This window comes from Bactrocera latifrons, unplaced genomic scaffold (genome assembly GCF_001853355.1).
Source record: "Bactrocera latifrons isolate USDA-ARS-PBARC rearing strain unplaced genomic scaffold, ASM185335v1 scaffold_55, whole genome shotgun sequence".
NCBI lineage: Eukaryota > Metazoa > Arthropoda > Insecta > Diptera > Tephritidae > Bactrocera > Bactrocera latifrons.
In genome coordinates, this window is record NW_017537212.1 from 775,288 (window position 1) to 800,680 (window position 25,393).

The window sequence follows — 25,393 nt, forward strand, 5'->3', positions numbered from 1 at the left end:
TGGTGGGTATTTCTACCTAGTTCAGATTGTTAWTACTATGTATATGGATGACGTAATGCATATGAGGTGTGTCTATCAGGTTTAGAGGTGGAGACGAATGACGCCTATGTATGTATATATTTTCTCTTTTTATTATTCTGGAATGATGGGCCTCTCGTTTTGAGCAAATTATTTTTCTAGTAAATATTTTTACTCAAGTCTATTTCTTTAACTTTGTACCGTCCGTCCCATTCGTGGAAATCCTTTATTTTCTAACTACACCACGTATAAAATAATGCAAAATTATAATTCGTTGCATCAGCTCAAAATTATGTGCTTTTATTATTTATCGCTTTAATTGAATGGAATTAGTCACCTCATGAGCACATATTACCATATATTATTACTTTGCTCTACAGTCATATCAGCAATCACAGAAATGTTTTTTTCCAAACATTACGGTTTCCTAAGTGAATCATGGAAACTACTAAACAATAAAAAAAAAATTTTGAAAACCTAGAAACTTATATGTATATGGTTTTTCTCAATATTTTGTTTAGGATATACGCATTCTGTTTTATTTATTATATTATATATTCCTATATTCTTAATTATAAAATATAACTTTTATTGTTTCAACAAAAGCATTTTGTTCTTCGCTATATTCTTTAAAAAATAAATTTTCATCCTCAGAATAAATTGAGGTAGCCTTTTAATTATTAACTGATTGAGTGTAAATAATTAATTATTTTTTTCTTGGAATTTCAATTACCCTCGCATATTCCACCAAGCGTTGTAGGTGACCAAGTCTTTTGCTCGGCGTTAAACTGGCTGAACGGTTGCTAGGCAACCGGCTGAGCGAGTAAGCGATCTAATGACAGGTAAAAGAGTTAAAACTGGTTAAGAGAAAAAAGATTGCTTCCTATGTATGTATATATCTAAATCTAGTCATTTACCAGATTTACATACCTGTCGTTAAACGTGTGCATGCATAGTTATTGACGTAACTTTTTACAGCTGTCACATTCAGTAAAATTTTACATAACGATACATTTCTACCAATAGCTAGCTAAACTCGGTCCTATCTGCATTGATTGTACTCCGTTAAGGACAGCTAATTACTCTTTCTGTCTGAAAATATATGTTTTTAATACAAATGAAAAGTTAAGCTTGGTAAATACTGTGTGGCGGCGATTGAATGCTGCTCTTCAATGTAATCTCTTAGAACAAAATTACTTCAATATGTTCGAAGCTGATGTGCTGAACACAATTAGCGCGACAGACTGCACCAGCACGACACAAGACAACACAGCTGTCCATTTTGCATGTACACAATTTCGTTGAGGCTATACTAATACCTAAATTTTAATATTTTGTTCAAAGTGAAATTTTTTGTGCAAAAAATAAGTAAATAGGTAAATTTATTTGTTTTAAATTATCAATTTTTATTACAATTGATATAATAGAGCTATTTTATGCTTTTATTTGTAAAATAACGTCAGTTTTTTTAGAGCTTTGAAGAATTTTACATTTTACATATTAGTGGCATCACCACTCTACCTCATCTCTCTACTGTCAACTCTACTGTCGTCCTACTGTCGTTGGCAAATATAAAAATAATGTATATTGAAGTTAGCGAGAGCGACAACTGTCGGCCTGCAGTCGTGTGGTCCGACAGCTGTCAAAATAACTGTGTCCATGAGAGCATGTGTATTTTAATATTTGGCAGATGTCGTTTTGATTTGACAAAGTTCTCTTAACCATATCGTAATCAAGAAGGGTGATTATCAAAACTGTATTGTTTGTTTATACATATTTCTTTGCTTGTGAAAATATTAGTTTWTGATAATAAACGTAGAGAGAATTAAAATATCTTTAATTCGAATTTCCTACATTTCTCGGAAAGAGTTCTATTATCAGAGCAAATAGACTTTATACAATGTTAACCGTTTTCAAAAGAACGATCGTTTATAAAATTCCAGGCATCTCAGGATCTYATTGCWCGTTCTGCTGGGTTAATGCATAAAAGYCGTCTGGCATAGCAAGACACAATTTGTAATGAACGTACATAAATATATATAYATACATATATATAAATGTATGTTGTTGCGGGGAAACCAGCTGTTTTGAATTCTTTATTTATTTATGTAGAATTTGTGCGATGTCGTATCACAGCGCTCCATAAAAAGTAAACTTTAAATCGGATTTTCCTCTCTCATTTGCATTTGCATTTGTGTGTGTATATATTCGACGCTATTGTTTATTAGTAGTAGAAACAGAGAAACTGACTGCCTCTTTGACGGCTAGTACTGTTATCCACCCTCCTTCCGTGGGCACCCACCCCATCTGACAGCCCGTTTGCTATTCAAAATCTGTTGCTGCCGGATCTTCGAACTGTTGCTCAGTTTAGCTTTGTGTCGCTGTTCAGTTTGTTTATATCRTTTGGAGGTGTTGTACGCGATATTGCGCTTTCGATTTTCGTTGCTGAGCTTCTGAGCATTGTTTCGTATTCGCGAGTGTATTTGCTGTGCGTTGTTTTTGCTCGATGTCTGAGACGGCGCGTTGTTCTGCATAAAATATTTTGCTTTGTTAATTGCCGCAGTCAATTCTCAGAAGTTTTCCGTTTGCCAAATGTAATTAAAGTTGTTTTGGTTTCGAAACTTTTGCGTTTTCTGCTGTTAAAAGCCATTGAACTGCTTTGTTATTAAAAATAAGAATTGCTCCGGCATTACTTATTAAACTTCACAAATGGTGTGTATATAAATTATTTTCTTACGGTTGCATACATTTTTCAATTTAACTGGTTTGGCGAACGAAATCCGTAATTGCAAAATAAAATTAAGAATTTGAAATCTAAGAAGTTCTTTTAATTTATGCGTGTATAAGTGCTAGAATATCTTAAAAGGAAAATATTTTTGTTTATGCAGGATTTAGGGCTTCTGAAAGAAACTTGAAATTCATCCAAGATATAATATTTCACGTTCTATGAAACCTTCTTCAGAGAAAATGAGAAAATATAAAATAGTGTGTTTGAGGCTAGGGGCCGTCAAACAATGTCTTAACATAAATTTAAAAAGAGAAGGTTAAATCCGGTAATTAAAAAATATCTGGAAAGTTTTTAATATACCATAAAAAAAGTACCGACAGTGATAGTTAACTTTGTAACTCGAATATATCTTACCCACTTGAGTTTTCRTTTAAAGAGAAATATGTAGTTTCTCTAATATTTTTGGGTACATTTTTTTAAAAGAACTTTAAGCATTTTAATTTTATGTAGGACTATTAAATGCAATAAGATTATATTAGCTCGTTAAAGTGGGTTTCACAAGTACGTAGATTAACAATTTTAGAGCTTTTGTTTCAAAACTAATTTAAAACAAGTAAGGAAGGGCTAAGTTCGGGGGCAAYTGAACATTTTATACTCTTGCCACTTTCAGTAATCAAAGTTAGGAAAATACCGTAAGTATCAACCAAACGATCGGAATCTAAGCAATTTTATATATACTTATACTATTATATATATAAGCCGATTTCAAAAATTTTGATGCTGGTTATATGGGAGCTAGACAAAGTTTTTTTATTAATAAATAATAAAAAATATATTTAATCTATTTTTGGCACATAGGAATGTTTTAGCCTGTTATATTTATTACTTCTTGGTTTGTGTCCCAGAAAGTGAAATAATTAAATGGATTTGGCTATATGGGAAGTGGCATAAGAATATAAGAAGAATGTCGCGTGCTAAATTTAGTCGTAATTGATCGGTCGGGTCTCGAGATATGTGATTTCATTAAAAATTGGGCGGTGCCACGTCTATTGTCCTATTTTCACACAGGCTCATATAAAACCATCTCATACCGTACGATGCGTACAACCGTTAAGTGAATAAAACTCTTACAGTCTGTAGCAACATGTTGCAAGAGTATAACAAACGTTCGGTTGCACAGATGCTATAATGCCCTCCATAAATTCAAAAAAATCGAATGAAAAAGTTGCCCAGGTCAATATAACAAAAACTGAAAGACTAGTTCGCGTATATATAGACAGACAGGTGAACATGACTAAATCCATTCAGCTCGTCACGCAGATAATTAATATATAGTATTTTCGTAAAAATCATGGGGTAAACAAATAACTGTTATTACGCATAATAAGGCATAAAGCTTCATGCTGTTGCCTCTACTGGTATGCTATCGTAGGCGTTTCGTCTGTTTACTAAGGCTCATAGAAAGTCTCCGAAGAACAACTTCTGTTTGCAGCGCGCCCCAGACAAACCAGCGACATCAATTTGCAATCAATGAAATTATAACAAATTATTGTATAAACCCAAGGCCAGCTAGTTTAGTGGGTAGAAACGAATGGCTAATAAGAAAGCAAAGTGACCGGAAAAACTCGCCACAGAGTGAAAGACTAGACTTCGCCTGTTGCTATCAGCAAATGAACTTCTTGTGCTTGCTGCCGTTAACACGTGTTTGTGATGGTACTTTACGCTTATCAGTTAATAGCGAGCTGACAAAAGTCAGGGCATGTTTCACTACATGTTTTATCAGCTACTTCGCGTTGAGCCATTGCCAACAAATAATAATGACAGTTATAAAACCGTAAATGTAATCTTGTATTCGCATGAAATTCATGTGGCGTTGTCTCACAGCGTTGTTGTTAATTACTTTTTCATTGTTTGTAGTATTTATTGTAGAAGCCAAAAAATTGCACAATTAATTGAGTAATTTAAGCTAATATTTGATTTATTGAGTTTTATCGGAGCAATAAATTAGCCAAGCGACTAATTAACTTTTATATGATGTATTGCTCTTCTCAAATAAATTTAATATAGTGGATAAGTATGAATAAATAAATAAATAATTGTTGTTGTAACAATTCTCGCTTCATTATAAAGGTTTCTTCCTTGAAAAAAATTAAGTAATTAAAAAACATTTTATTGCAACTTTTATAGCTAAAAACAAATATCCTTATCTGAAGTGGTCCACTTTGTAGGTTATTAAATAATTGCTTAATGGGCGGAAGGTTTCGTGGTCAGTTCAGCGAAAGTATTAAATATTATGTAAATATTTCAATAATAAAGTGGTCATTTAAGTTCCGTGTTCTTTGTTAAGAAATACGTACTTGACCTTATTATGCGCAGAAAATTGAAGGAGCGCAAATAATAATGTCCCCGCAAATAAATAAACCGCATATAAAAAAAATATTTGCTATCTTCTTAAAACGTATTTCAAAATATAAAACGATAATCAGAAACATATGTTAATCGAAATCTGCGTTGTCTTCTAGCATTCGATTTGGCCGATAATAATTTTTCCATTTTGTATTTTACTTCTTAATCGTTTAAAAATTCCGGATGAAATAAATGTTAGTTTTTCATTACACCGCACAGGGTTGCAGTGAGTGCTTAAATCTATTTATAACCATGCCCTACATCGCGAAAACTYCCTCAAATTTGTAAGAATTGAAACTTGAACTTAGGTATGTCGTCTCTAAATATTATTTACTTCAATGATAGAAAGACGAGTGCTTTTGTGTACTCCCAGATATTAGACTGTTGTCGTGTCATACCACTCGTATCAGTCATTTATGATATTGCTCTTATAAAGCTACAAAAACCAGTTAATTTTCAAACAAATAAAGGGGCATGCGTACACGCCTGATGCCAACAGCTCTTCACGATAAGCTATCTCAATTGCTTACACTTAGGAACTCCGACAATTTCTGCCATTCCGTATGCTCATGGAAAATAATGAGATTTTTCATTTCGCTTCCTTAAAGCTAAACTAACTGCGAATATTAATTCAGACTAAGTAATTAAAACACTTCAATGTTTAATTTACATACACCTTGTGTAAAAAAATACCAGTGTGTGGTATGAACTCACCAAATAATGTGAGTCGATAAAAAATATCAAGTCATTTCCTAAAACCCGTCGGGCGGATTCTATTAGCATTCAGGTTTTATATTAAAATGATTTGAAAGGGGGATTTTAAAGAWATATCCATTAGATATGGAATTGAGATAAAACAGAAAAGAGAATAAGGTGGAAGATATTTAACTCTATTTTTGCTCCTATATTTAGGAAATGCAACCATATGTAGATGTTATTTTACCTTCAATTTAGGTCGTGTGGCACTGTTGATTTCTTATTATTTACTTTAATAAWAATACTTATTAGCCACTTCACAACCAAAGGCATTAAAATCACTTCGACTGAAGTGTGCTAACACCTATTCACTCGTATTGGAGTCTATTTATGTACTTACCTGTTAATACTTCGAGTAGTTAATTTTTGCGGTTTGTGTTTGAGAAAAACGCGAAAGCGCTAACCTTTGTTAGAAAGAAAATTATGTAAATTAGTGAAAGCTCAACACCAAATCCAAATAAGAACAAATTAGGAATTTGATTATTTCTGGCGGTATTTAATTTTGACTACTAAAATAAATACATAATTTCTTTTGAAACAAGATGACCTTTTCGCTTTAACGAATATGAACTTTTGTCTCTTTATTATGAAGTTTTCTGTTGACAGCATTCAGCCATCGAAAAAATTATTCACCTTTTTTTGGGTTGTGAAGCCAAACCTAAAGTTCTATGCTGTTGGTAGCTCAAGTAACTATTTTTGATCATCAATTACTGTTAATCCCAAATAGCGGTGCTTTAGATTTCGGGAAATGGCTTCTCTTAAACGATTTTCAATTACGATGTTGTTAAGTTGAAATATATAATATGTTCCCATATATAATTTTTGTTATAATTAGCTGATTTGGTGTAATAAAGTAATAAAAATTCTATAAAAGGCTTAGTTTTGGAAACACGTGTGAATTATTACTTAATACCCTTTATGATATGTGTGGAATAAGAATTGGAAAACTAAATAAAATTAAAACTAAATTTCTGTCTGTTGCGTACGAATGAATTGGTAGTAATATGTGGTTACCACATCCGTTTCCGGAATAAATATATGTAATTGAAAATTCACATTTTCCAGATTCATATGATTTCAGCAACATTAATATATTTCTTATACCGATTGGAATACATTTTCTTCTTCTTTACTGGCGATTGGAATACATAGCAATTATAAATCTTGCTATATCTCTGCAAATTGAAAGCTAAAACCAAATGTTACATTTATTTATCTTTCTCTTTCTAATTACAGCAATAATTTGCATGCAAAACTACACTACTAATTTAGTTCAGCATAACGGTACACATATMCACACTTACAGATATGTTCGCGTTTAATCTACGAATATGAATAAAATATTTGAATAGAATTATAATAACCAATTTCGTATCGGAAATTTACTAAACAACAACACGAGCACGTGCTCTTAGAGTTGTGATAGACCCAAACTGAATTCTCATATGTAAATAAATTCTATAATTATTATGACTAATTGATGAAATAATCGCAATCAATATAAAGTATTGCCGCTCGAACATAAAAAATCGGATAGCGAACGCGCAGCCAAACTTAGTTAGCATCGTYAAGAATACCACCCACCGGAACCAGAAAACAAAAAACAACACACAAATACAATTCAAACAAGTATATGCAAAGCACATTACGGTAAGGAACGCAAGCGCTGCAGTTCTAAGACTGCAACTTACAACTTACATACAGTACAAAGAAAGCCAACGAAATTGCCAATGCGAACTCATTAATACTAAGCGCTAGTTTCAAAATCATTGCTACCATCTTAACCGGTCATTTATCGCTCAAATAAACGTCTACGATTGGCTGCTACGCTCATTGCTCCTTCTATTTACGGACAATATAAGTTTCTTGTGTTCTGTTTGTAATTAAACGTCAGTACTTCAAAGATCATTGACAGCACCGCCACGTGATCATCATCTCATCCATCAGCAAATATGGATTTTGATCAGATTCTTGCGAGATGCGGCGATTTTAGTCGCTATCAGTTTCTGTTGTTGACATTGTTCGGTGTAATCAACTTCATTGTCTCACTACATTATTTTACCCAAACTGTGATAAGTTTTGTGCCCGATCATTGGTGCTACCATGAGAAATTAGTGAATAAGTCATTCGATGAGATTGCGGAGATCTATGCGAAGTTTCCGAATCCATCTTGTACGCGCCTGCTCGACATCGATGGYGCAAATGTAACGGTGAGCCCAGAGAGTTGTATGCGTTGGATCTATAAATACGATTATGGCTATCGGAGCATGAACACAGAGGTGAGTACGTAAAATAAATTTTTCAAATTGTATTAATTTAGTTTTCTCATTTACGTTTTCTTCACATTCTTCCAGCTAAACTGGGTCTGTGATTCGGCGTACAAAGCGCGCATCGGGCAGTCGTTATTCTTTATAGGTTCCGTTGTTGGAACCCTCTTTTACGGCCTGCTTTCAGACAAGATCGGTCGCTTGCCTGCTCTCATACTTTCAAATTTTTCGGGTTTTATTGGGGATTTTTCGACAATATTCTCTCAAAGCGTTACTACATTTTCACTTTGCCGTTTCATATCCGGCATGGCGGCAGATACAAATTTTTATCTTATGTATATTATTGGTGAGTGAAGTGGAATTTTCATTATGATAGTTTTTGCAATCTTCCATTAATAAGTGCTGTTGTGTAATGTGCTGTTTCTGTAAACATAAGGTTTGTATTTTTAATTTTTAACGTATTCTCTTTCACTYCTTAGTTCTTGAATATATCCGTCCATCGATGCGAACACTTGGTCTGAATTTAGCTGTCGGTGTCTTCTATACAATTGGCCTTGTCTTCACACCATGGTTGGCCGTTCTCGTTGGGCATTGGCAACTTTATTTGGCCTGCACTTCACTGCCTATACTCTCCGTGGTTCTCTACTATTTCGTAGTGCAGGAGAGCGCTCAATGGTTGGTCACAAGAAATGATGTAGACGGTGCTATAAAGCGTTTGAAACGCGTCGCACGATTTAACAAACGAAAAGTGACTCCGTCGGAATTTGAAGAATTTCGCAAACATTGCGAGAAGCAACGTCAAAAAATGGGCGGCGATGAGCAGGTGCACTCAACACTGCTGGATATGTTTAGAACGCCACGCATGCGCAAACACACACTTATATTGTTTTTCAAATCGTAAGTATATTTGCTACAATATTATTTAGACAATGACAATTATTTGCCTAACATTAATCGATACTTATATAGGTTATACTCGTGCTAATTAAATTGTAATTCACCGTTATTTACCTTTCAGGATGGTCATTACACTCTGTTACGATGCGGTCTCGCGTAATGTTGAGGGTATGGGCATTTCGCCATTCGTTATGTTCTCCTTGAGCGCCATCGCCGTGCTGCCATCGAGCATAATCGTGATCTTGCTACAGGATCGCATCGGACGCAAGGGCATGGCGGCCGGCTCGCTTCTTGTCGGCGGTTTATTTACCTCTTTGGCAGGCGTAGCGATCGCCTATCAACAGCACAACCACAATGCCGTACTACTAGCATGCTTAACCATAGCGGCGCGTTTTGGTGTGGCGATTTCATACGAATCCGGATCTCAATATGCCACCGAGTTGATACCAACATGCGTGCGCGGCCAAGGTGTGGCTGCGGTACACGTAGCTGGCTTTGCAGCATCGTTTTTGGCGCCCTACATCTTGTGGTTGGGCACATTCTTCAAGGCAGCGCCATCGATAATTTTGGGTGCGCTCTTCTTTACGGGTTCCTTTGTATGCCTACTACTTCCCGAGACGCTTAACAGGTGCGGAAGCAACTATCCYTACAAAATGTTTATGTGTACTAATTTTAAATACGAATTTTACAGAACACTTCCAAAAACCGTTGAAGAGGGTGAAGTTTTCGGCAAAGGCGAACGTATGTTCGATTTCCCCTGTCTTTCGAAGAGAGGCAAACGTTCTTGTGACTCTGAAGAGGAGGCCTACGAGCGTAAACAGTCGTTAACTGATTTCGATCGTGGCAATGAATCAGCCGATGAGAACCTCAACAGTGCGGCGTAAATGTGTGCGAACGCGGTAGACGTCTTAGGTGCTAAGTTTTAGAATAAACAAAAACCACAAACAACGGATAACGGTAATGTTTTGCACAGAAGCGAAAGCACACAAAACACAATATTATTTGTATATCAATGTTTTGTATAGTCAACGTCCTTAGTTCTTAAGAGCCTACTAGTAATGTTGTAGGTAACAWACAGGTGCTTAGTGGGGAAGGGGTAGTATGACTTCAGTTAAAATTTCGAAAGAAGTGTTTAGGGAAACATTGCGTGTGTAATACAGATATAAATATGCGTATACATTATATATTTATGTGTATATACAAAATCAATCCATCTTTTTGCACTAAATAAACTTTGTATCATGCATAACATACAGGAATTAAGCGATATATATCAAATATGTTTAAAACGTTGTACGCTTTACTTAAATATGTATATATACATGTACATATGTACTTGAAAGTCGTAATAATCAAACGTAGCATTTGGCACAATTTTACTTAAGCAGAGCTTAAAGCCAGTACTGATTTCTAAGCAGATTTACAAAAAGGAAAAAAATGGAGAAATAAAAATATTTTTTGTATAAATCTACACACTTACATACATATAATATATGTATATTGAGAAGTACGTTCTTGATATTCAAAGTGAAAGCCTAAGAAAGCATACCGAATTGGATTGTTCTAGCAAAAATATAAAAGAAGTATCTACTTACATATATAAAACCCATCAAATATAAAGCGAAGAAATACATATGCCTATATACATAAATATGTACATACAAAATTTTGATAATAGCTCACTTAAGAATGCAATAGGTGCCTAAAATCGTTTTATATAATAGCTGCATCAAAAGTTTGAGAATTAATATATTTAAGTTTCTTTTCTGCTTAATAATTAGTAAATAAACTTAGTAATATGAAATATAAAGCTTCCTTAATTACAGTTAGTTTCTTAAGATATTTTAGAATGTACATTTCTACAAACATTAATTATATAAGCATATATTAGTTAATATAAAAATATACATTTGTATATGTATATGTATATGTATTTCCTTTTTTCCTCCAATCACATATTGTAGTGTAAATATGTCTGCATATATCATTTATGTATGGATTTATGTTTATAAAATGATTTTTTACGCAAAAATACAAAGGAAAAGCCTCAAACTAGTACAGTTAGCGAACAATCTTTTGAAACTGATTTGCTTTCATTTACGGCGCATGTGTAGCGGTTGGATAATAGACAATGGGCGATAGAGGGGCAGAAGAATCAAAATTTCTACGTCTAACCATTTCAGATATCATRATATTCTAAAACCCTATGAGTTTTTATGACTTTATTTATACGCTTTATTTATTAAATTTTGTGCGCATATGCAAATATTTGAATAAAATATACAATTTCCATGTTAAACTTCATAAAAAAATATAGTACACACTCAATCAATGCGAATAACAAATCTTAGGTATTATTAGCAAAACAATCASTTATCACTTTTCTATATCTCAATGACTGTCTTTGCTGACATCAGCGTCCATCTTGCTTAACGTCTTATCGAAGCAAACAAAATAGTACCAGCGCTGATTTCGCGCGAATTCCTCACCATCTTTCAAGGTTTGCGGTAGTTTTCTATGGTGATGATAAGTTATATATAATTAGGAATCAAATAAACACATGTTACATATTTAAGATTACTTACTGATTCATGGTCTCTGGCAGTGAGAGGCACAATATTGATGCGAAGAACATTACTAAAGATATGCAAATCGACGGAAGGGGTTTGTAGTAATAACCTAAATATATAACATAAGAATGTAGACTGGTGAACGCGAAACCAGCCACATGTATATTGGCCATGCCACGACCACGTACGGTGGTTGGTAGGAATTCGGAGGAATATTGTGCCTCTGCCTCGTAGCTCACGACGACGCCGTAACGGCCGAGGCCGGTCATAATGGCGAAGAGTAAAGCATTTCGCTCGGTGTCAAGAAAAGCGATGAGGAWRCTGTTAGCGCCGATAATAATGGCACTGACTAAGAAGGTGCTGAAGGCCATCCCCTTGCGACCTATGTGATTTTGTAGCAAGATTATAGTTAAACCTCCCACAACATACACAACCGAAGTGGTTGAAAAAAGTACGAATGGCGAGCTGCCCAGTCCTTCCATATTGCGGCTGATCACATCCAGCGCGAKTGCGAGAAATATGCTGCATTACAAAGGTAGAGAGTTTGAGAGGGTTGAGAGATGAAGTGAAATTATTTTCACCTACTTCTTCAGCAACATCATAATGGCGAATTTGCGCAAGCGTGGTGTGCGAAACATGCCCCAAAATGTGTCTTTGTCAGCTTTCTTCGTGAGTTCTTCACTTGTCTTTTGCTTATAGTGTGCTATGAATTCATCGAAAACTTCGTCTTTCACCTCGCGTTTATTGATTTTGGCAACATGTTTCAGACATTTAACCGCGCGATCATATTGCTGTGTTGCTATCAGCCATTGTGCGCTTTCACAAATTAAAAACGGGTATACTAGAACAAGTAGAGCCGGTACAGATGCGATGTACAGGTAGCCACGCCATGAACCTGACCATAGTGCATACCAGGGGGACAAAGCTAAACCAAGGAAATAGAATATACCAGTTACCATATTAAGACCAAGTGTACGCTTTCTTGGACTAAGATACTCGAAAACTGAAAAATACAAATACATATATGGATATAACAGGCAATAACCTCAAAAAATCGTGTCATAGTTAAGTCCCTTTTTATACTTGATGACCATTAACTTACCCATTATGTACATCAGATAGTAAAATGTGTCCGTGGATAATCCCGAAATGAAGCGAAAAATTGAATATATTGGCAAATTGGTGGAAAARGTTGTGAGAAAGTCGCCTATCGCTCCAGTAAGTGTGGTGCAGATCAACGCAGGAAGTCGACCAATTTTGTCTGCGAGATATCCGAAGAAAACCGTACCGATGACAGATCCCACAAAGTAGAGAGATTGTCCGATCGCAGATTGTATAGCTTCTTCACATACCCAGTTAAGCTGAAATTATATATAAGGATGTAATTTAGCTTGATATTTTCTACAACATAAAAACACTCGCATATTTGCCTGTCTGTGTACAAATGTACATATATATGTATATAATATAACGTGAAATTCATAAATTCATCCAGTGGTCTCTATATGTACACTATACAGCACAGGGAAATCATAGCATACATTTATGCGCACTCGTCAGACGCAGACTATCATATTCTCTTTAAAGACAATTTAAGTAGTAAATAAATTCATGACCGTACTTACATCTGATGTAACGCTTTTATAACCACTTTCGTATTCATATATCCACCTTCGACATTTACCGATTTCAGCTACAATCGGCTGGCCATCGACTATGTCATCTAACAGGGTGCAATGTGGATCAGTTGTTTGTGCGTAGACAGCGCGAATTTCATCGAAACTGGCATTTGACAGCTTTTCATGGTAACACCTGATATTTAAACGTATTAAAGAAAATATTACTTTCCATTTTGATTTGCTGCATTACAAACATTGTGACGCATTAGAGCTTCAGTTAAGTTAATTTGAATTCCTAAACACAGGCAAGTGCTTAAGTTAGACAAGTCCGTCGAAAACAAAAAGTTGATGCAGTTATTTTATTCACCTAACTGTTGAGTGCAACGGCATTGAATAATCGATTAAAAAAAAGTATAAATCTGTTTATAAGCTATGTCTGTATATCTGTTCGCTAATTCTCCGTTTAGATATATGCAATTCGATTCTCTTTCACTGACCAATGAAACATTACCAATGCGAAAAATGTGTTTAGATATTGCTTTTTTTTAACATAATTGAACGTATTTAATTATACTTCTACTAGTGGATCCGGCCAAGCGTTGCTGTGGTGTACATTTCATACTATTATTCATATAATAAACTATTTAATACAGTGAAAATTTTATTTACAAATGAAGGCGAAAAACTATTTGTTGATATAAGAATCCAAGGGATTGTACTTGGGGTTTAATTTTGAATACGTTCATACAAACAAATTTCATTGCAAAAAATTACGGATTTGAAGCTGCTTTCTCAATGTCTGGTTACCAGCCTTTCTGTACGGGTAATAGAGTTGTTCGCTTAATAAATAGTACTTAATAGATATCAACAAATAATGAGACCGGCCAATGCGCATGGTTAATGGAGATGGCCGCTTAACAGAGGGTCCATTTAATAGAGCCATCACTGTATTTGTATACGCTTGCAGCCAGTTGTTTATTTATGGATTGTTTTTACTACCCTATCTTTTAAGTTGATTCGAATTGGACACAGTGTGCTAAATTTTGCCAGTAGTTTAGGCGTACATCGCGCTCAAACAACGTGCCCCGTTATTTTTATATTTAAGTAAATAAAATTTTTAAATTTGCATTCTTATATCTACGAAGGTGTTTAATATTTATAAAGAGCATGGGTGAATTTTTTTGAAAAAACTTACCTTCTTGAGCCCCAACCATACTGTATTTTTGAATTAATTAAAATATTTATTTTTGCTCCTTATATTGACCTAACATAATATCGAAAACGAATTTTCTCAATGAAAATATCATATTTTTTAAAAAAGTCCATATATTTTTTCATTAACGGTTATTAATTCACCTCGTTTTTTCAAAAATTATTTACCTTGGTCTATTAGAATAGAAAAATTTTGACTTCTGGTTAATTTTGGTTCTGGACAAATGAGAGCAAATGTTCAATTTTGATTAAATGTATGTAGAAAGAGAATCCAATTCACTTATGGGTGGTATCTACACAATACGTTAAAATTAAGTAACAATTATAAAATTTCCTTTTTAAACCATGATGTACCAACCATAAAAGTTGAACTATCCGCGCACAAATGCAATTATGTTGCATAATAGCACTTTTAAATTTATCTTGCTAACGAGTGATATGCACCACTAACGATCACTAAACAATTGCGCTCTCTAATAATTTTTAATTGCACTTCTTTTGTATTTGCTGTCGTCATTGGCTGCCACTTACCAGTGCTTCGGCGTGAAACTAATTATTGTTTGAGCAAAGTAATGCATCGATGAAAGGAGGTTAGTCAGACTAAAACATAGCAGTACCAGAAACTGGAAGCGCCCGAAATTACCACATTTCTTTAACACAGCATCGAAATCCATCTCATTTGCTATTTAATTTTATATCGTTTTAAAAATTTCGGTTTATATTTTTACGTGATTGTAATTGTTATGCGCCGTTAAGCGTAAATACGATACACCAGCACTTCCCTAGACTGATCAAATGTTTTAATGCCTGAACATCTGCTTATATATGATCGTAGCGAGTGCAACAGGCGTTTGCTTGTGTCAAGAGCAGAAAACGGTTTATGGGAGAATTTTGTAACATCAACCTTTGTAGATTCATTAAAGAAATGAGCAAAACCGTTGTATAAAATGATCATACACATTTAGCTGAAAATCGAAATTACATCGAGTCGCCGTTGCGCAATGTGATTGCCAGTGATAATATATTCCACGAGATGGAATAACTGAATGTGTATTTTTCCGAATGCTCATAGCTTTTAATCTCGATTTTGAAGTTCAGTGAGAGCGAGCCTACAAATGTTGTGGCCTCTTCTCAAACGTTTTTGAATAAATTACTTTTTGCAATATTCTTTATTATAATTGTCATAAAATAAAGATATAAACATTGTTAAACTTACAGAAGAGTGGGTGTGTGAGTACGTGTTTGTAAAACGATGTATGAAACTAAAATTCTGGTTTTCTAAGGTGCATATGAACATGCATTTAAAATCTTATAAAATAAGTAAGGCAATGCAAAATTTGAGCAAACAGGCACGTTTGGTGCCTTCGCTTAACGGCGATCGGAAGAAAGAAGTTAAAATATTGCTTTTGAGGTGCTTGCTACCGATTTCGTATAATTTCCAAGTTTCCTATGGAAGTTCCCGGAAATCTCATTCTATACAAAAGATAGCACTCACACAATTGAGAATTTAAGAGTGCAACTAAATTGTGCTTGGGTAAAATGTTTAAATAATACTTAATTGTTTGTATGAAGTGTGTCTAGATTAGTTAATTAAGATGCATATTCAAGCCATAATCATGATTGAGTATATGCATTGTGATATTTGGAACAAGTTTTTTAAAAATTCAATGAGTTCGTTCTACGGTGAGCAATGCACAAACAACTGGTTTCTGACAATTTCCTTTATTTTTACAGTGATGAGCTAAATACGGCATTAGTCGAGGCTCAGATAAAATCGAAATTCAAATATAATGATTGATGAATTGATTAATCATCGCTGATATGAAGTGTTTTGTGGCAAGAGCTACTTGATTCCGCATCGCAATCGGTAACATAAGTAGTGTTAAACCAAAAAAAAATTAATAATAATGTAGATGAAATTATATAAGAAAATATTAAAGACATAGTGCAGCATAAAAAAAGAGAGGAAAAGTTTAAACCTCTTAGATCAAGAGTCAAGTTAAGTTTATATCCTTTTTAAATAATATATTTCAAGAAATAATAACTATACTCCATGTACCAATTYAACCTTTATTGCCTTCAGCTTCCTTCGTGTTCTTGTTTTTGTCGAAACATATAAAATAGTACCAGCGCTGACGTCGAGCAAACTCTTCGCCATCCTTCAAAGTTTGCGGTAACTTTCTGTAGAGATAGAAATTATTAAAAAAAAAAAACAAATATACATAAACTATTTAGCGCTAGGCATAAAAGAGCGGCTATTAACATTATACCTGATATGAAGATCGAAGGGAGCGGTTTATAGAAATAACCTAAATATATCACATATGAGTTCAGACTGGTAAAAGCGAAACCCGCAACATGTATATTGGCCATGCCACGACCACGTACGGTGGTCGGTATAAATTCAGAAGAGTATTGTGTCTCCGCTTCATAGCTCACGACGACACCATAACGACCCAAACCGACCATAATCGCCAGAAGTAAAGCGTTTTTCTGTGTTTCGGTAAAGGCAATCAGAAAACCGGTAGCTGCAATGATTATTGAGCTCACTAGCAACGTACTGAAAGCCATTCCCTTGCGACCTATACGATTTTGCAGCAGAATGATGGTTAAACTGCCCATAACGTATACCACTGAAGTGGCCGAAAACAATATAAATGGCGAGCTGCCCATGCCTTCCATATTACGGCTGATTACATCGAGTGCGAGCGCTAGAAACATGCTGTATTAGACAGAGAGAGTATCAGAGACAGAAAAATAAAGTGTAGTAAATAAAAGAGGATTTTCACCTACTTCTTCAACAACATCATAATGGTGAATTTGCGCAAACGTGGTGTGCGAAACATGCCCCAAAATGTGTCTTTATTGCCTTTCTTCGCGAGTTCGTCACTTGTCGTTTGCTTGTAGTGTGCTATGTATTCATCGAAAACTTCGTCTTTCACCTCGCGTTTATTGATTTTGGCAACATGTTTGAGACATTTAACCGCGCGATCATATTGCTGKGTTGCTATCAGCCATTGTGCGCTTTCACAAATTAAAAAGGGGTACAGTAGCACAATAACGGCCGGTACTGAAGCGATGTATAAATAGTTATGCCATGAACCTGACCACAGCGCAAACCAGGGTGCCAAGGCCAAGCCAAGGCAGTAGAATATGCCGGTGACCATGTTCAGACCGAGTGTACGTTTTCTTGGACTTAAGTATTCGAAGACTGAAATAAATAAAATTATGTATAGATAAGTTAAATAAAGAACACTTCCATACCCATTATATACATCAAATAGTAAAATGTGTCTGTGGATAAGCCTGAGATAAAACGAAAGAGTGCATACAGAGGCAAATTGGTGGAAAAAGTTGTGAGAAAGTCGCCTGAAGCGCCAGTAAGTGTGGTGCAGATCAACGCAGGGAGTCGTCCGACTTTGTCTGCCAGGAACCCGAAGAATACCGTGCCTATCACAGARCCCACGAAAAATAGTGATTGTCCCACTGCGGATTGTATGGACTCTTCACATACCCAGTTTAGCTGCAGGTGAACAAATGGATAATATAATTTAGAATAAATGAATGCACAAAACTTTACTATTTCAAAACTGATTATGAATACAATTTTTAAAATTAGAAAAAAAAACTTTATGATATTACTCTACTTCCAAATTATTTTAACTTTTTGAAAATATCGGACACAATAATTGTTGCATACATTTGAGCGCATTCATCAGATGCAGGCAATTTGAGGAAGCAACGATCACGACTACCGTGATTATACCCCTTTAATAATCATCATCTTATTCTCTCTTAAGACAATTTAAGTGATGGACAAATTCATGACCGTACTTACATCTGACGTAACGCTTTTATAACCACTTTCATATTCATATATCCACCTCTGGCATTTACCGATTTCGGCAACAATTGGCTGACCGCCGACTATGTCATCCAACAGGGTGCAATGTGGATTGGCCGTTTGTGCGTAGATAGCGCGAATTTCATCGAAACTGGCATTTGACAACTTTTCATGGTAACACCTAGTTAGAAAAAAATAAATATTTACGTATTTGCGCAGCTGAATCTAAAATGTTCCACAGGAAACTATAGTGAAGGGCAAATGATTGTTGGAGGTTAGTTAAATTAAGTGGCTGTTTTCAGAAATAGTACGATAGCAAAATGTATCTACTTTCATAGGTAAGCTCCCATACAATTCACTATAGTATTGTTTAAACAAGTGAAATGTTATTCCAAAATTGTACAACAAATGAATAACGCGGGGGAATATTGTATTGCACTTCAGTTAGCATTTAGTTTTGATTTGAGTCTGCAATGTGAATGATCATCGCTTTTCCTTCATAGTTAATACAGACATATTTTCTTTAATATGTTTATTTCTTACTCCCTAACTTGAAGCTTCAATAGCACGGCTAAAAATTTATACGAAGGCAATATTTTCATACAAAACATTAACCAGCTAGCACTCAGTCGGATTAATTTAGGCTCTGTGTCTGCGAAAGTAAACTGCTTAACTTTGAAACTACTCGCAGAACACTTCCTGACCTCACCTTACATTCATTAGCCAAGCACTTCATTTCCATCTACGGTTTTCTCCCTTACCAGTGTTGTGGTGTAAAACTGATTATTGTTTGTGCAAAGTAATGCATCGAAGAGAGAAGATTTGTAAGTCCAAAACATAGCATTATGAGAAATTGAAAGCGCCCAAAATTGCCACACCTCTTTAAAACCGCGTCGAAATCCATTACCGGTAAACTCATTTTCTTTATTGTTGGACTATTAGTTTTACAATTTGAACAACTTGAAGACTATGAATATGTTCTTATTAAAATATATCCCTAATATATTTTCGTTACACACGCACACACACTTCTACACTCCCGCCGCTGAAAGTCAGAAAAACTTTCAGAACGCCTGCTTCAGCTTTTATATGCGATCGGCTGTCTAGGCTACTCTTGACTGCGGCGTGCTCTCGCCAACCCTTCGTCATTGAGGCAATGTTGCTGCTAAAGTGCTTGATAACATACATATGTTTTTATTATGGTGACATTTTATGGCTAGAAAAAAGAAAAAAACATGATTTCGCTTTTGTTGTCGTTAGCGTTTCTAAAGCGCAAACATCAACAGTATTTATACTTTTTTATTATATTGCCAAATACTTTTACATAATCCCATTCTTGCTTGCAGTATTTGAGTTTGTGCGGGTAAGTGTATGTGAGCGTGCTGTAGCTGACGCTTTCGCGCGATTGATAATACCTATTTCATCCTTATTTGTTTGTTTTTGTTTTTTTTGTTTTGTAATATTAAATCCTTAGAGGCATATTTAGTAAGAAAACATGCTGATCCAATTAGATATTTTTGTTTGGCCTTCCTGTTTCCGATCTCCTTTCTCGCTAAAAAATTGAAATTTTTAAGCACAACGGAGATTTTGGCTCAAAGTTGGGGTTAGTTATTCGGATAGTGGTTTGAGTTTTTGTTTGCTTCATAACAGCTTTTCCTGCATCTCAGCATATGCCCATCAGTCTCCTACATTTCTATAGCGGAATTCTCTATGATTTCACAATTAATTCGATTGAATCAATTATTTCAGCAAACAAATACAAGTAATTTGCATGTTTTCATGTTGATTAGAAGGCAGTCTCCTATGTGTTAAAATTGAAGTCAATTAAAAACTTGGCGCAAAGAGAAAAGCTGTAAAAGTATAATAATATAGTAAATGAAGACATTTAAGTACGAAATAAGTTGCCGCGGTTGAAATGAAAAAGGAAAAAATAGAAGAGCCGATTTAATTTTTTGGAAGTGGGTTACTTGGAGTACTTAGTAGCGGTTCTCTAAGTGCACCAAATTTGTTTCGCTCTCTTTCTAACAGTGCTGACTGATGTCAAGGTATATACATATTTATTATATTATGGATTCCTATCAGACTTCCCTTGTTTGCTGTTGTATTTTGGTACTTCAAGTTTTCCGTTCTTGATGAAAAGCCGGTTATAGTACCAATGAAAATATTTCAGTTGTCAAAATTCTTATGACTTAAAAATGTTCAGGGTATTTCATTAAATAATTGCTGCTTTTTATTAATTATYTTATATTAAAAAAATGAAAAATATCAAAATAGAAAGTTTCACTTTAGTAAGTGTAAATAAATCGATGCAAAACTTGATTAAAAATAAAAAAGATTAATTTTAGAAATACTATGTTTATCTAATGAGTGTCCTGCTACTCAACGACATCATCGTTATTAGTTTGTACTCGATTAAAGCAAGGGAAGTAGTACCAGCGTTGGTGTCTTGCAAAGTCTTCGCCATCTTTAAGGGTTTCGGGTAGTTTTCTGAAAGTAAAAAAGGGAATGAAATTCCAATATATTTTAGTTAGTAATTTTCCTCTACTTACTGATTTAAGGTCTCCGGCAGTGCCAGACAGAGTAGCGCGCCACACAGCATTACCGCTGAAATAACAACCGATGGCAACGGCTTGAAGTAGAGACCCAAATAAATGACATATGAACTAAGCATAGCAAAGCCATAGCCGATCACATGAATATTTGCTAGGCCACGTCCACGCACTGTCGTTGGTATGAATTCTGCGGCATATTGTGCTTCTGCATCATAACTCACAATTACACCATATCGACCCAGAGCAACCATAATTGCTAGCAGCACTGTATTCTTCTCAGGATCAAGAAAAGCGATCATGAAGCCCGTTACAGTAACTATGATCGCACTAACGAAGAGCGAACCGAATGCCATGCCTTTGCGTCCTATGCGGTTTTGCAGGAAAATTATTGTCAGACCGCCTGGGATATACGCGAGGGAGGATACAGAGAATAGCGTGAAGGGTGAGGAGCCTAAACCTTCCATATTGCGGCTGATCACGTCAAAAGAGATCGTGATGATCATGCTATGGTGCAAGAATTAATGTTTTGTAAACAGTGCAAATTAAGATGGATATTTATTTTGATTTTCCCACTTACGACTTCAATAACAGTATAATGGTGAATTTTCGTAGTCTCGGCGTACGAAACATTCCCCAGAAAGTGTCTTCATTTCTGTTGAACTTTTTATCCAAAGCCATTTTCTCCTCATAGTACACCCGAAATTGCGTGAATACGTCCTCTTCAACTCTGCGCTTGTTGAATTTCGCAACACGCCTTAAACAATTTACGGCTCGATCGTAACGTTCGGTTGCTATCAACCACTGCGCGCTTTCGCAAATGAATAAGGGATAGAGCAGCACGATCAACGCAGGCAGAGAAGCTATATAGAGGTAATAACGCCATGATCCCACCCAAATGGCATACCAAGGTGACAAAACCAAGCCAAAACAATAGAAAATCGCAGTTATAACATTTAGACCGAATGTGCGCTTTTCTGGGCTCAAGTACTCGAAAACTTCATAGGAATAAGCAAGGAGAACTTTAAATACACGATTGATAGTGTCGTACACTTCTGCTACTAACCCATTATGTACATGAGGTAGAATATCGTGTCATTTGAAAGACCCGATACAAAGCGGAACATTGCGAACGCAGGCAGTGATGTTACAAAGGAGGTTAAAAAGTCACCAAAAGCGCCAGTCAGGGTTGTRCAGATCAGCGCTGGCAAGCGCCCAATTTTATCAGCCAGAATTCCAAARAATATTGTGCCAATAATAGAACCCAAAAAGAAGAATGATTGACCTGTAGCAGCTTGGTACGCATCATTGCAAATCCATTTGAGCTGAAAATTAAAAAAAATTAAATGGTTAAATTAGCAATCGACTTCTTTACGGCATTAATTAAATTTTAGAGACAATGTAAATGTTAGTTCTAACAAAAAGAAATCTTAAGGATATTCAGCGTTTTTCTATTAAATTGTCAAAACTGGTTTTGTGGAAAATGTTAATAATTGACAAAATAGGTTTTTGCAAAAAAATATATTTAGTATTGTATTTCTTAACTCACATCTGTGGTTATGCTGTGGTAGCCACGATCATATGCATAGATCCATTCAGTGCATTTACCCACCGCCGCAACTATCGGCCGATCGTCGACGATATCTTCCAGCAGAGTGCACTGCGGATCTGCGGTTTGCGCGTAAATGCTGCGAACGTATGAAATACTCGCGTTGGCTAACTTCTCGTGGTAGCACCTGAAGTTTCGAAAAAGTGACATTAATAGTTCTTTAATGGAATTTTTTGAAGAATTCAATTTTCTTGACATTTCACTTTGAAGTTTTCAGCATTTTCTTACTAAGTCTAAGTCTTAGCAGCCAATATCGAGGRTAGTGGCAGAAACTTCTAGCATAAGTAATTATCAATGATATGATTGAGATATTACTTTTGTGATTAACCCATATCGAAACCCATGAAGCGTCTGAGCTTAATTACAATTCTAAGTGGCTGAACTCACCAATGCTCAGGTGTAAAACTAATAATGGTTTGTGCAAAATAATGCAGCGACGATAGAATATTTGTGCAGCCGTAAAAAAGCAATAACACCAATTGATAACGCCCGAAATTGCCGCACTTCACCAGGACTGCATCGAAATCCATTGCCACAAGTTTACACTATGGTAAATATCATGAGACTCAAGTTTAACAAATTGTATACGTGTTAGAAACTATTTTAGAAAGTAATTTGGATATGCCGGAGAGCAGCCTGTAACTTTTCCCATGACCAAGGTGAAACTTTTCGAAAGTGATGGCAGTTGCAGTTTTAAATGCCAAACGAAATGCTTTCTGCCCCTTTTGCCACATGAGCTACATACTATACTATATTGCCTGACAACGTGTGAAAATCTTTAAATAAACATACTTTTATCATAACTGTAAATATGGGTGTGCCGCAAAAATTGTCAAGAAGGTTTTGGGCCACGTTTTTCTTTAAGTTTTGTAGGGCGCAGTTGAACACTACTTTCAAGGAGAAATGTATTAATTAAGATATCTGGATATATGGGTCCGAAATTTTCTTTGCTTTGTTGCTGAAATGCATTGTGGGAAACACAACGGATGCAACGAGTTCCTTCATAGTTATGTGGAAGTCGCGCCAATAAACTCTTGTCATGCATTGTTACTATAACTTGCGATTTGCGTAGATGCTTTAATTGTGTTTTATTTCGAAATAATCTAACTGGACTTTTTATAGGCTGTTATAATGCTTTGTCATGCAGAGGGAGTCTGAAAATATTCTTAATAAAATAAAAGTTTGCGTTACAAATATTTACATGGTTTTACTGAAATTTATGGGAAAGGAAGGATGGTTTCCTATGTTTAATGATTGCTCTTAGAAGTGGGCGGCGCAACATGTGTGCAGGTGATATCTATGACAAGTATTCGTAAGAATATGCTTAAAAATAAGTACAAAAAACAATTTATTAATTCATTAAGTATGTATTTTAAATGCTATTTGCATTAACTGAATGATTTTTTATTACCCCAGAGAGTCCAAAMTGTTTTGTTTTGTTTTGTACATTTTACTTTAGTGAATTGAAACAGATTTTCGGTTGTAAAAAATGAGTTTGCGATTATCCGATGTCAACTGTGGAAGATTTGAGATGCCAGAGATTTAAAGGGGAACACCCTCTTCGGAACATGAGTTCAGTCACTTAGCTTTTTTTTTAGCCAAGGTTAAGCAATTAACTAAGTCTCTTCAAGTGCAATAAAAGACCGGTATCAACCTTATCGCAACATCCCAAATATTATATATATTTGTATATTGTATAAATATTCGCAATTTATTCTATTTACACTGCTATTGATAAGCGAGTACAAAGTGTGAAATTCGACTATGAATTTGTAAATACGTGCATTTGCTGAATCGCAGAACTGTGCAACTCTTTTTGTGTTTCTTTGCTTCCAAATGTTTCAAAACATGTCCTTGTCCAGGTATCATGCCAGTGAGGCAGATAACCCTTAAGAGTATTAAAGACCATTTTTCTACATTTTGCATATACTCTCTCTATTTTTTATTAAGGACTATGTGTGCAATTGACCTTCGAGTTCTAAATCATATTTGGTAATTACGTAAATGAACACAACTTTGTATCAGTATCTTGTACAAAGCTTGTTTATTTAGGCAAATCTTTTGAGCTCTAAAAAGCTTCTGGAAAAGTTTTCTATAAAATTCACTGCTGGGTTATGTCGCCGCAATGCTACCAAGCTTAGCATACTTTGAGGGGTGACTTGTGGTGATTTGCGCTTTTTCTAATTTGATATCATCATACTCAATATTTGCTTTTTATAATTCTAATTCTATTTATTTACACATATATAATATAAGATACAAATAGTAATTGCGAATGAAATAACTTTTAATTTCTTAAAAATAATTTGTATGGATACATAAGTTCAAAACTCTAACAAATCTGTGGTTTTTAATATTGGTATGTGAAAATGCACTTGTTCAATATGAAATACAATGACGCTCAGAACATGAAGAGGAGGTTATGAGTTTACTTGAGTTTTCTCGATATCGATACAAATATAGCTTATTAATTTTTAATAGCTTATTATATATATTTTTTATAGCTTATTAATATTTAAAAGCTGTTCGAATTCAAATCTTCCTTTAYATCATCAACTTATTTTTTATTATATATTTGGTGACACATCCTGATACATACAATACCCTTTATGGTTTATTGGTTTATTCGAAAGTATTTAATAACATTTTCATTACGAATTGGAAACACTTTCTTTCTATATACAAGTACATATATTTTTCTTTGCTWGTCCATCTGCAGTCACATTTATACATGTACTTTCATGTAATCAAATTTTGCGCTGAATCGATATCATTTCATTCCAGACCTATTGAGAAAAACTAATCCAACCGAAGGTGAAAACTTCCTTAATATTAGATCACAAAAAACGCTTGTATTCGCTTATGTATTTCACCTTCTTTTTCTTAGTTCTTATGGACTTTTGCATATTCGATGAACA

The 25,393-nt window shown here is 34.9% G+C and overlaps 5 protein-coding genes across 10 annotated transcripts in view; 2 read left to right on the plus strand and 3 right to left on the minus strand.

Moving 5' to 3' along the window:
* The window catches only part of LOC108974314 (organic cation transporter protein), a 30,305-nt gene extending 19,150 nt beyond the window's left edge, over nt 1-11,155 (plus strand). For 2 of the 4 annotated variants that reach the window (XM_018942053.1, XM_018942052.1), the window contains exons 2-6: nt 7,145-8,187; nt 8,263-8,521; nt 8,655-9,072; nt 9,194-9,700; nt 9,764-11,155. In XM_018942053.1, coding sequence (XP_018797598.1) covers nt 7,861-8,187; nt 8,263-8,521; nt 8,655-9,072; nt 9,194-9,700; nt 9,764-9,956 — 1,704 coding nt within the window. In that variant the 5' untranslated portion in view covers nt 7,145-7,860 and the 3' untranslated portion in view covers nt 9,957-11,155. Of the gene's footprint in view, nt 1-2,372; nt 2,731-7,144; nt 8,188-8,262; nt 8,522-8,654; nt 9,073-9,193; nt 9,701-9,763 lie in introns of those variants that run through there. The other 2 variants (XM_018942050.1, XM_018942051.1) reach the window with 2 other exon arrangements.
* Nucleotides 1-25,393, plus strand: part of LOC108974316 (organic cation transporter protein) — a 51,689-nt gene that overhangs the window by 19,130 nt on the left and 7,166 nt on the right. The window lies entirely within an intron of this gene.
* On the minus strand, nt 11,161-15,253 carry LOC108974318 (organic cation transporter protein-like). 2 transcript variants are annotated; one of them, XM_018942060.1, is made up of 6 exons: nt 15,005-15,253; nt 13,268-13,454; nt 12,745-13,003; nt 12,228-12,567; nt 11,658-12,164; nt 11,161-11,587 (listed from the first exon to the last, which is right to left on the minus strand). In XM_018942060.1, exons 1-6 carry the CDS (start codon nt 15,145-15,147, stop codon nt 11,464-11,466), a joined length of 1,560 nt encoding a protein of 519 aa, XP_018797605.1. In that variant the 5' UTR covers nt 15,148-15,253; the 3' UTR covers nt 11,161-11,463. The 2 variants fall into 2 exon arrangements, with proteins under 2 accessions (XP_018797605.1, XP_018797604.1); XM_018942059.1 differs by having other exon boundaries at nt 12,228-12,645.
* Nucleotides 16,260-19,419, minus strand: LOC108974320 (organic cation transporter protein-like). Of its 2 annotated transcripts, none has more exons than XM_018942062.1 (6): nt 19,079-19,419; nt 18,312-18,498; nt 17,738-17,996; nt 17,267-17,684; nt 16,744-17,195; nt 16,260-16,654 (listed from the first exon to the last, which is right to left on the minus strand). In XM_018942062.1, the coding sequence occupies exons 1-6, from the start codon at nt 19,234-19,236 to the stop codon at nt 16,635-16,637; spliced, it is 1,494 nt and encodes a 497-aa protein (XP_018797607.1). In that variant the 5' UTR covers nt 19,237-19,419; the 3' UTR covers nt 16,260-16,634.
* On the minus strand, nt 20,525-23,149 carry LOC108974319 (organic cation transporter-like protein). The gene is made up of 6 exons (XM_018942061.1): nt 22,863-23,149; nt 22,416-22,602; nt 21,933-22,191; nt 21,447-21,864; nt 20,867-21,373; nt 20,525-20,804 (listed from the first exon to the last, which is right to left on the minus strand). The coding sequence occupies exons 1-6, from the start codon at nt 23,003-23,005 to the stop codon at nt 20,693-20,695; spliced, it is 1,626 nt and encodes a 541-aa protein (XP_018797606.1). The 5' UTR covers nt 23,006-23,149; the 3' UTR covers nt 20,525-20,692.